The sequence below is a fragment of the Neltuma alba genome, unplaced genomic scaffold (genome assembly GCF_004799145.2).
Source record: "Neltuma alba isolate B1F8T4 unplaced genomic scaffold, ASM479914v2 tig00012379_pilon, whole genome shotgun sequence".
In the NCBI taxonomy this organism is placed as follows: Eukaryota; Viridiplantae; Streptophyta; class Magnoliopsida; order Fabales; family Fabaceae; genus Neltuma; species Neltuma alba.
Window position 1 is genome coordinate 295,882 of NW_021636877.1, and position 11,637 is coordinate 307,518.

The 11,637-nt window shown below is 38.9% G+C and overlaps 2 protein-coding genes and 1 pseudogene across 2 annotated transcripts; all 3 read right to left on the reverse strand.

Moving 5' to 3' along the window:
• Positions 1-902: 902 nt before the first annotated feature.
• LOC114726499 (cyclin-T1-3-like) lies at positions 903-4,819 on the reverse strand (annotated as a pseudogene).
• Positions 4,820-6,652: 1,833 nt separating this feature from the next.
• LOC114726500 (UDP-glycosyltransferase 87A1-like) lies at positions 6,653-8,237 on the reverse strand. The gene is made up of 2 exons (XM_028913104.1): positions 7,646-8,237; positions 6,653-7,569 (listed from the first exon to the last, which is right to left on the reverse strand). The coding sequence occupies exons 1-2, from the start codon at positions 8,124-8,126 to the stop codon at positions 6,653-6,655; spliced, it is 1,398 nt and encodes a 465-aa protein (XP_028768937.1). The 5' UTR covers positions 8,127-8,237.
• A 286-nt stretch (positions 8,238-8,523) lies between these two features.
• Positions 8,524-10,963, reverse strand: LOC114726469 (cinnamoyl-CoA reductase 1). The gene is made up of 5 exons (XM_028913073.1): positions 10,760-10,963; positions 10,365-10,537; positions 10,054-10,239; positions 9,161-9,323; positions 8,524-9,064 (listed from the first exon to the last, which is right to left on the reverse strand). Exons 1-5 carry the CDS (start codon positions 10,866-10,868, stop codon positions 8,736-8,738), a joined length of 960 nt encoding a protein of 319 aa, XP_028768906.1. The 5' UTR covers positions 10,869-10,963; the 3' UTR covers positions 8,524-8,735.
• Positions 10,964-11,637: the final 674 nt, after the last annotated feature.

Below are 11,637 nucleotides of genomic sequence, written 5' to 3' on the forward strand. Positions count from 1 at the left end.
TTTTTCAAGTAAATAAAAAATAGAAGTAACAAAATTGAGCTCTCTCTAATTTAACTCGAGAAAAAAATGTATAATAACCGCCCCTCAAAGAAAAAGAGAATTTGAAAGGTGAAAAAAAAGCTCTCTTTTTTATTCTGCAACATGAAAAGAGGGAAGAGAGAGAGAGAGAGAAGGCAAGCACAGAGATAATTTGTCAAAATTTATAAATTCTAGTTTAATACCTATAGATTTATTTTGTTGTTTATGAAATTAGAATTACTAGTTTAAAATTTTTGAATTCAAATAATATTTATGTGGGATTTTTTCAAAAACAAAAAGAACAAAACTTGTTAATTGCGAAATCTGGCAATCAAGTGTACAATTTCTAAGGAAGATTTATTTACAGTAATCAATCAAAACTTGGAACGCAGTTAATCTTGCTAGCTTTATCCATCGATGCCTGCTCCCGGGCTACCTTGAGGGGAACGCACAAGGTCAAAGGCAAAGATGGAGTAAATCCAGCAGGCAACCGTAGTTCCTCTGTTCAGGGCTTCAGGCAACTTCAAAATAATTCTTTATTAGCAGAATTACGGAGACTATCATTTCCCAGAAATAATCAGCAAAAACAATATAAAAAAAATCCTTTATCTTCAAGCCGCGTATACCTCACTGTCAGTCAAAATTTCTTATCCACCAATAGGATGAGGAATAGGAAAATCAATCGAACAATGGGCATCCGAGGTCCAAGCAACCAAGTCGAAGGAGTTTCCTTCCCCAGGAGACCTCGGTACGACCATGATTGATGCGCACTCAACAACAGTAAATGGAGCGTCAAACATGATTTTCCTGCAAATGCCTTTTATTTTCCCTCTAAATTACCAACCCAGCTGAACTTGCTTCGATCTTCTGCATGGTCAAAGCGATTATTGGGTTGACGAGGTTTCTCCTCCAGTACCCTTATCAGGGGAGGTACTTGCTTTTCTCTTGCGGTTGCCTGACTTGGGTGACTGGATTCCAGGGCCAATGTCATCAAGTGCTGATACCTCTCCTTCAAAAGTACTCTGATCAGGTTCAGATGATGACAGACTCTTTATCCTGTGATGATGCTCATCCGCATGATCCTGATGCCTTCCATACAGAACATCCCCATTATCTGATCTATCTGAAGGCTTAGACCAGTTTTGCCTCCAAACCTGCATGTTCTTTTCACTCTGAGCAGCCAGCTCGATTCCATCCTCCAGTTCCCTCTCAATGAGGTCGTCATCATCCATAACTTCTGTTTTCTTAGTTATATGGCCAGATGCTTTCCTTCGTTTCTCTAGAGCAGCCTTTACCTTGCCCCCGTCAATTGTTTTAATTACTTCCTGAGGCGGTCGAGCAAACGTACTGTCTCTATGATCTGGATTTCTGTTAGCGTGTTTAACATTCTCAGCGGCCTCCTTCTTTTCATTTCTCTCAATATTGCTTTCTTGCTCTTCACCATGACCTGATCGAGATCTCAACATTTCTTGAGCTTCTTGCAAGTCTTCCTTGTGCGGCAAGATTTTTCCCTCAAGATGATTATTACCCTTGGCTTCATCTTCTACCGTGTGTTTTATTCCTATGCCTCCATAATCACTGCTTCTGCCATGGTTCGATGCAAGGTGTTCACAAGGATTAGCAGATGACTCCAATCCTGTCTTAGAAGCTCCAGGCTTTGAAGTCTCAAGTCTTGAGCTCATAACTCCACTATAAGAAGTGGTTGCATTTTCACCATTACTGGCAGGAACCTTTGCGGCTGTCCGACTAGCAGCCTTACTTCCTGTAGTTCCTTCAACGTCACTTGGAGGTGGCACTCGGTTTTGTTCATATAGCTCCAGCATTTGATTGCTAACTTCTGCAAAAAGAACATCAATAGAATTGGACCTTTCACAATACCAAAAAGCATAAATGACAAAATAAAAATAAAATCGACCATTAAATTGACTGCATCAGCTCAAACTGCGCTTTCTACAGGTGTATTAGTCCGAGAACAAGATTCTCATTTAACTAAACACTAAAATTCTTGAATACAACCATGATCAAAAGATGGCAAGCAACAAAAGATAAGAGACCAAGGAAAGATGGTAGTACTACTGTTTTTCATTTCTTTATCCCCCTAATGCTTTAAAAAAGGCACCAACCCTCCAATTGCCGAGGGGTAACATCAAATTCTTGCCACCACTCCTTTCCCCATGTGATGGGAGCTTCACCTTGAGGAACTTGGCAGCAAGGAAAATAGCTCCTGCTGCAGTATGATGGGGCTGGAATTGCAGGCAAAGGGACGTCCGAAGCCTGCGTACCACATCCTAATTTCAGGAAAGGAAAATGAAAAGTCATTGAACAAGACAGATGGGGTCATTAACATACCCATCGTTCACAAAATTTCATGCAACTTGAGCAAGGGCATTTTGAGCAACTTTGAATTTCTTGATCTCCTCAACAAGGGGCTTATAGGGATGGTGCAGATTAAAATCAAAACCAAGAGTTTGAAGAACAATCCTCTCTCCCACTAAGATTAGTTCTTTCTGCTTTTCATACACCTCCTGCACCACAATGGGGAAGTAATTTACTTGAATAATTTTAAAATGGGCAATTCAATAATGAAAGAAGAGATTGCCTGATGTGAAAGCACAAGGAAAACTTAAGGGACTTCAAGATAATACCTTCTGCTTGATTCTTTGAGCTGCTACAGGGTCCTTCTTATTTATAATTTCACATGAAACAAGAATTACATATTTCAAAGGGCGAGGAGTTTCTTCAACCTTCCCAGCAAGGAACAGGCACGCTGCTGCCATGACCTGTAGGCCAACTTGTCAATTACCATCATTATTGCAATAAATATTCTATCCCATGTATTCACCTAAAATAAGAAGCAAAAAACATCAAATGCATGAAAAACAAGATTTTGTGACTAAGGACGTGGACATATACAGGACAAGCAACGATATGACCAAAGAACTCACACAGGCGCTGGGTGAAGCCAAAAAAGAAGGATAGGGGCAGAGAGCAGGATTTAAAGAGAACAAGGTGATCTTTGATGCAGAATTTTTACCTAGAACTTCAATTGCAGACAGTAAGAACCGGACAATACATTGTTTTAAACTCATTATAGTAATCGTAAAATTAATAATATTTTTCGTGGTAAGCAAATTAATAATCTAAATAACCCATCCAGAGGTCAAACAAGTGGCAAAGTAATGCCCAAAGCATGAAAAACCAGAACTTCACAAAAGACCATTCGTGTCGTGAGCAATTTTAATACAAATTACAGTCAACCCATTCATATCCTACTCCATTAAATCACATCTGAGTAACGTGCTCCTAAGGTGCAATATCTACCAGTAGATGCAAATAATTAGTTTCGCGTTCCGACGTAGTCCTAGCACATCAAATAGCTAGAAATACTAATAAAGCATGAATAGAAATATGTTTACAAATTACAAATTATAAGCACCAGGTTGTGGAAAGATTTTTTTCCACATGGTATAGCTATGATAGGAACACCAAAATTAATCCAACAAGCACAAAACTCTAAGCACAAGCATACCACAATTCAAAGAGCAACCATGTCACTTCACTTGCCATCTACCCAACACAATTAAAATACTTTCCCTCACATCTTCCTTTTTACCAAGTCCATTTTCAATGTAATAAATGCCGCCTCAAGTCTAAACCGAATCTAATACCCTAGTCTTTAATCCATGAATGCAGAAATATATCTAGTTACATTAACAAAAGATATTTTTATTAAAGTTCACACTGACATAACAGTAACAACATGCAAGTTATTTTATCAAAATAGAGACTCACCCTCCTATCCTTCCTTCCAAGGGAATGACGAAGGAAGAATCGATGGCAAAAAATTATTGCTGTAGCAATGGTTACCTGAGGTCTGCATCATAAAATCAGGGTCAAGTAAAGGGATCAATATCAAGATGAATTTTGTTACAGATCTTCATTACTACTAATTTATTTTTTCACATGATCAGTGATAAACAGGACATAATTCAGCTAATTTATTGACAGCATAAACACATCCTGAATTGCAGATAATTTTAAAACCTAAGTTCTCCCCTCCTCTTGTACAGACAAAAACACTGCTGAGATAGCCCTACCTTCTGCATAATTTAAGCTTCCATTGGACTTTTGGTCACTTTAGACAGCTCATAAAACAGTCAAATCCCTCTAAATTCACAAACAATGGCTTGCCTCTACTCTACTATTCAGTGCACTGGACGCATTAACTTCAAGCAAAACAGAGTGTTGCCAAACTCTTTCTAATTATTAGATTAGAAAGTAAATGCAGTAATTATAAGGGAGAACAGCTAAATTCTTTTAAGCAAGAAAAACATGGTTTGAAATGCCATTTAATAATTCCCAGTCTTGCGCAGTTGCAAAATTTTCTCCTCAATTCTCAGCAATAAAATCTTTTCATATCAATACCAAAAAAAAAAAAAGGTTTGATCAATCATTTATGACCTAAGGGAGAAAAGAAAGAAACTTAGGTATTGTAAATCATAACCTGATTAAACAAGTGCCCAATGCACCTGTGATAGGCAGAACACTATTGTTTGAAAATACAGAAAACTCACACTTTAAGTCTCATGCCTAAATCTTGTAGAAATGTGCAGTATGATTTGCGCAAGTAGGTCTCTTTCTTCCAATCTATGCCATCTCGTTTGGATGGTGAATTTTCTTCAATCTCCTTCCTAGTAAAATACCAACTAGGTCCGTCCTCTGACATCTCAGGGTGTCTCTGAACACCACGTGTTCCATTTTGAGAGACATCACCAGGCAAAAACCCAACCATAACTTCACAGATGACTAAATTTAGTTCAAAATTTTGTAAATGTAATTAGTTCCACAAATGTGATGAATGAAAATTCAGTTGTTCCCTGTCCATTGATTACAATGGTGAGAAAAAAACTTGTCGTGTGCAGCACAAAAACAAAATATCCTAAAGGATGTCAGTTAAACAAAAATCTAGCATACTATGCGTCATAATTCTTTATCTCCTTTTATAAGCGGGCAGTTTTTGATATAAAACTATAGCCGACTAACTTAAAGAATTTTCTCACCATCAAGAGTTCAACGTAATTTGAAAAATGCCAAGTTCACATATGGTCAGTTCTTGGTCGGCCAGTTTTGGTATTGGAGATTGGCAGTCAACCTGCTTAAATAACCATCCGGATATGATCTACTAAAGCCATTATTATTAGTTCCCGACTTCCCGTTAGATGTCCACATCAAAACACTCTCAAGTCTCAACATTAGGAAGTTGTGCAAACACCATCTAATAAAAAGTCCTTTACAAAAGACAAGTTCCCCTTTGAAACAGAATGCCAGTGTTTAAAATTACAACTCCCTCACACCAAGTCCCCCATCGTTCCCATAAAGAACGAGCTCGTGCGCGCCACCAGATAAAAGAAACAATCAAATTGTACCACCAAATCTCTAAGGATTCATTTTCACCCCCAAAAAAAAAAAAAACCCTCCAAGGATTCATAGTAATAATTTCAAGAGGAATGTCCAGTTCATGGGCACCACAAAATAGTAAAATATAACCGGCAATCAAAACCCCAATTTCCCTTCCATTTTTCCATCGAAATATAACTCAGATGCAAAAGCAAATGCACGTGCAATGATAATAATACAAATCTAGAAACATTACCTTACATAGTCCAACAAGAATTTGATTAGAGCGATACGACTTCCAATAGCAAGCACTGGTCCAAAATCTAAGATCAAGAAGGTCCCTTTGCCAGAGAGAGGGGGAGGAATTACTCTGACGAAGCAGAAAATCGAAAAGAGAATCATTATATGCATTGTTAAATTAGGGTTTATAGAAGCGTGGCCAAGGGAAATCAAGTAGATAGAGGATTTTTAATTTTTAAACTATGCGGTTTGCATTCTTTCCGTTTTTCTGGTGCAACGGGGACATAATAATAAAATGGAAAAGTCGTTACTTTAAATATTTTTTCCGGGACAGAAGAGGATATAACTGCTACTATTCATCCCATTACAACGACATTCTCCGATCCACATCAGTAGTCTCAGATAACATACAATCACTTTCCATTCCCAATAGATCATTGATGATTATTCAAAAAATTATTAAACCAGAAAAAAAGAAAATAACTTGATACCACAATCAGTTGTTCTCTGCTTCAAGAACGATTATCATAACAACCAGAGAGTTTAAATGAGCAAATATACTAACGGTAAAATGACGAAGGCTTTTGGTTCCCAACACTAACATGCAGAATTTTACACATGAATGGTTCAAAACTCAAAAGAAAGCTTTTAACCGGGCTGTCCCTTGATCCATCCTCCTCGCCATCGCCCTACCAGCTGTGTCTACCAGGCGCCTTCAACGACGCGAGCGTTTGTTGATCGATGGAGTGAGAACAAGGCCTTAAAAACGAGCACCAATCGGTCATAATATGTGCCAAATGAGGATAGAATTGTATAATTCTTTTCTTCCACGGAACATTATCCGCTTCCACCGGGCCTGGGGAGGAATCTTTTTCAGGGATTTTCCTAATGGCTTCTAAGAATCCTAATTCAAGATCAAGAGTATCAAACATGCTTATACCATGAATGCATTTATCACAGAATCTCATTACATGTTCTGTTTGCTTCCATTGACTCGTCAACAGAGAGAGTTCTTTGAATTGACTAGTCTCTGCAATAAATCTTTGCTGTGTAAAACATCCTTAATAAATGCGTTGAGATCATTTACGGATGTTCCCCCTTCTGCAAATGCTCTTCTACAAACCTCTTGAACTTGTTTTGCTTTTCTCCTCAGCTCATCACATTCCGTACTTTCAGAATTCATAAATCTCCCTATAAGCACTGATATTTCCTCTCTCGTCACAACATTATCAACTCCTGTGCGTTCTCTTCCCCGCCATCCAACTTTCCAATCCTCTACAATTTGCTTACTGTTTGGAGTCTGATCAAAGAATATCGGGAAAGTAAGAATAGGAACACCAGCGAAAGTCGCCTCTAAAACTGAGTTCCAGCCACAATGGGACAAAAATCCCCCCACAGAAGGATGGCACAGAACCTTCAATTGTTCGCACCAAGACACAACAAGCCCTCTTGCTCCAAAATCTTGCTTCCAGTTGTCTCCGCGAGCCACCCACAAGAATCTCACACCACTTTCACGTACACCAGCGACGAGTTCATCCACCTGCTGTCTTGAAACAGAGAGAAAACTCCCTAAAGATATGTACAGAACAGAGCCTCTTGGTTGAGAATTGAGCCATTCTATGTAGTTGGGGTTCTGGCCATCTGTGTCATGGTTGTTATTCATGTCAAAGAATGGGATTGCAGGGCCGATGGAGTAGACCGGCAAAGAATATATGCTTTTAAGAATATCTATGGCTTGGGGTTCGAGGCAGTAGATGGAATTGATAAGGAGATACTGCGCTTGCTTGACTCTTGATATGCATTGCAAGGCAAGCTGCAATACTTTGTTGTCATTTCCGTGGAAAATAGTGGGTAAATCTGATATTCTTGTTGAAGAAACTCCAGGGATATTCTCCACGCGTTCTTCTCCATGCTCTGTGAGCGTCAGTCAAACGATGGCGAATCAATTTGCTGTTGTTAGTATCAAAGTTCTTTAAGTTATGGAGCCTACCTGAAAAATTAATTCCCAGATGCTCATTTTGGCGAAGGAGATGAAAGTGGAGGAACATGGAAAACACCGATGCGGAATTGGTCCATAGAGTAGCCACCGGAATATTCCATCGATTCGCAAGAGGAACAGCCCACTGGAGCTCGGCATCAGCTATAATAATTGTCACGTGCGTCTGAAGATCTTGAAGCAGAACTTCGAAGGGAGCTTCCATTTTTGTCATCACAGCCTCATAAAACCCAGGGAAGTCGGACCCACGGACTAGCTCTGACGGGAGTACGTTGGGAATTGTAGAGATCGTTATGCTGTTGAGCCTAGTTTGATCGGAGCCGATTAAGCCTTGCCACTCTTCTGTGACAACAAAGGTTATAAGAATCTCTTGCTCATTAGGTGCCCTTAGAGAAGCTAGAATTTTGCAGAGATTCATCATCGGATTGACATGTCCTCTTCCTGGATATGGCACCGCCAGCACGTGGCACGCCATAGCTGAATCCTCTTCCCCAGACCCCTAACCTTGATGTTGAGTTTCTTATGGCTTCTAAGTCTGAGGCTGAGTTTGCTTTGTTTAATGGACATTATGTTCTTCATAAATCTCACATCTTTTGAGGAAAATGGATACCAGGTGATAAGATAGTATACTTGGCCAATTTTTTAACTTTTCTTATTGTTCTCTCTCTCTCTTGAGTATTTTGTCAGACGAGTGTATATTTTTAAATAAGAACATGACCAGCTTATGATTTTTTTGTTGGTTTTTTTAATAACAACAATCATTTGCGTAAATGGTCGACTTTCTTTATATCGTTATCAGATCCGTGATAGATTCATGAGGGCCTAGTGCCTTCGCAGTAAAACTTATTGCAGGATGACGCATTTTTTGCCAATTCACTGAAGAAAAAAGAACAAGATAAGAATTATTCAATATTAACTGCAAGAGTTTATACATAAAACTCTTGTCATGAAAATACAGAACCAGTGACTGAAACTGCAAGCTCATCACGTTTATTCGACCCAACCACGCCATCACTAAATCCCTGTAAACTCCATCACCCCCAGTGAAAGTCCCTCAAATTAAAAAAGGATCAAAGATTTAGACTTAGAGAAAGCCCTTGCTCTTCAAACTTTCAACAGCATCAGTGATGATTTGCTCAATGGGGGTGAACTGCATCCCCAGATTGATCAACTTCTTAGAAGCATCCTTGGCTCGGAGAAGACCAGGCTGAGTATCCTTGGGCACTTTAGCGACATTATAGTCAGGGTACAATTCAGCCACCTTTTCCACAAAATCACCGTAGTGACGAATGGCTTCCACGCACAAGTGCCTTCCAGAAGCCTCTTTATTCTCGAAGGCCAAGATGTGAGCCATGGCGACATCCTTAAAGTGCGCCATTCCCATGAAGAAGTCCTCGTATGTCTCAGTGTCCCCTGCATATATCCATCAACAGAGATCGATTGCATTATTACAATTATGATGCGAAAGCGAGTGTGGGAAAGCAGGGAAAGCTAATTAAGGATGAAAACCTTCGAGAACGCCGAGAAGGACAGCCATGCTTGAATTGAGTCTGGGCGGAATGAGAGGGCCTAAGGCGGTGCCCGGATTTATCATAACGACGTCGTACCCTGTCTCCCTCGCAAAATCCCACCCTGCTTTCTCCGCCAGCGTTTTCGCTATCGGATACCATAGCTGCATGCATTTCCCAAGTCAAACAAATCCATGTCTGGACTATTACGTGCGAGTATGACAAACATATCTTTATTTTTCAAAATAATATTTTATTTTTGGAATAATACTTTGTGGAGATGGACGATATTTTCACCCTTTTTGGGGAAAAAAAGGTAACAATTTTTTAAAACAAGGTGAAATTTTTAGAATAAATATAATTTTTTTCCTTTTAAGTACTGTTTTTCACAGAGAAAACTTAAATACAGCCTTTTCATAATTTCAGGATTTTAATAACAAAGTACAAGACATACGATTTAATTTACAATTTTTATGGCCAAAAAATTGAATTTATTTTTTTGGCCATATATTCCTTATGTTTTATGTTCAGTTTTTTTTTGGGACCTTATGTTTCATGTTCAGTTTAACAAAAGCAAATATGAAGAAAATACTGTTCTTTTTTTTTTTGTTTATAATAGGGTATAAATTTTGAATATCTACTCAAATCTCACCTCAAACTTAAAAATTTCATTATATTTTAGCCTACAATTTTTGAAAACAATAATGAAAAACTTAACAACAAAAATATGTTAGCAAAATTATCTTTAAACGTGCGGGTAGCAAATAACTAAGAAAAACCAAGTTTATGTATTATCAACAAAAGAACAGTGAGTTGGGAGAAAAGTCCGAGTGAGAATTAAGAATATAAAACGCTGAAGAAAAAGAGGAAAAAAGAACAAAGAAGAGAGCTCACCCCCTTGCTTCTGCAGTAGTCAAGGTCACACCAACAGTCCTCGTTTTTGATCTTGTCGGAGGGCCAGTCGGGACTCGGAATAATCGCCGATATCGACGACGTCGCCACCACTCTCTCCACCCCTGCTTCTCTCGCCGCCTTCAGCACGCTCACCGTCCCTTTTGTCGCCGGCTCCACTATTTGCTTCTGCACACCCCGAGAAAAAAAATGAACGAGAAAAAAATTGCCACGTCACCAAATATCCCAATAATAAGAACAATCAAAACGAGTATGGAGTCTATATGTAGAGTTAGTATTATTATATCTTGTACCTCTGGATCATGAACCTGACCGATGACGTTAGGACACGCCAGATGGAAGACGCCGGCGCAGCCCTTCACGGCGGCTTTGATGGAGTCTGTGTCCAGAAGATCCATCTCGAACAAACGCAGCCTACTCTTCGCTCCTTCCATCGCCTCCAAATGCTTCGTCTCATTGTCATCCTCTGTGTTCTTACATTATCAATTACTTATACTTCTATTTGTTATCTATGCAGTTCTAATATATGAACCATAACCGAAATTATACTTCAGGGTCATCACTTTCTACGTCTTTCTTATGTATGGATGCGTTTTCAATGGTACGTACGAGTGTGTGAGAGGGATCGCGGGTGGAAAATAAAGAAATGAAGTTTATATATGAAGTGCATAAAATAAAAGAGCGTAACTGAGATTTTGAACGGTGGCGTGGACGGTGTAGCCACGGTCGAGGAGGAGGCGGACGAGCCACGATCCGATGGCGCCGCTGGCTCCGGTGACACAGACAACCTTGGACATGGCGAGAAATGGAAATAACGTACGATAACAACAGTGGAGGAAAGTGGGGGAGCGTAGTGTTTGGTTAATTAATTGATGATGAAGGCTATAGTCGGAAAGGGGTGGGGTATATAAAGGAGGAAAGGGAACCGAGCTGGTCGTGGGGACTGGGACTGATAATTCAACTCAGCCGCAGGGTTACGAAGGCCACATGGTGATGCCTGATAATCACTGTTGGGCCACAGGGGTGGAGGTTGCTTTCGTGATTGCAACACGTATGATGCGCTTTTTTCCTTTTCTTATAACCTTTCTTTTTTGGGTTTTGTACCCAGGAATAGCACCCCATGGCCCATTGTATTTATATTAATTTAAATTGATTAAATTTTTTTATTAAGTTAGTTATTTATAATGAATAAATAATTCTGAAATATTTTTACTAATTATATATATTACGTAAAACCATTATTTGATAAATTTTTTAATACATATAATTATTATAAAATTATTTTAATAAATAAATATAAAAAATAAAATAAATTAAAATTTTATACAAATTAAAAGTTCATCCATGCATTTGTTTTTTTTCCTTATTAATATAAGAAATTGGCGCTATGTGCTCGTGCACTTGTGTCAAGATATACGTGTTTGCATCACAGAAGTTTGGATCCTGCTAAACTCTGACTGTGAAAGCAGAGCCATGTGCGCGTGTGACAGGGCACTATGAGTTGATGATTTTGATGGTGATCACTATTTTCTTGCCGATTTTTTTTTTGACCAGATTTTCTTGCCA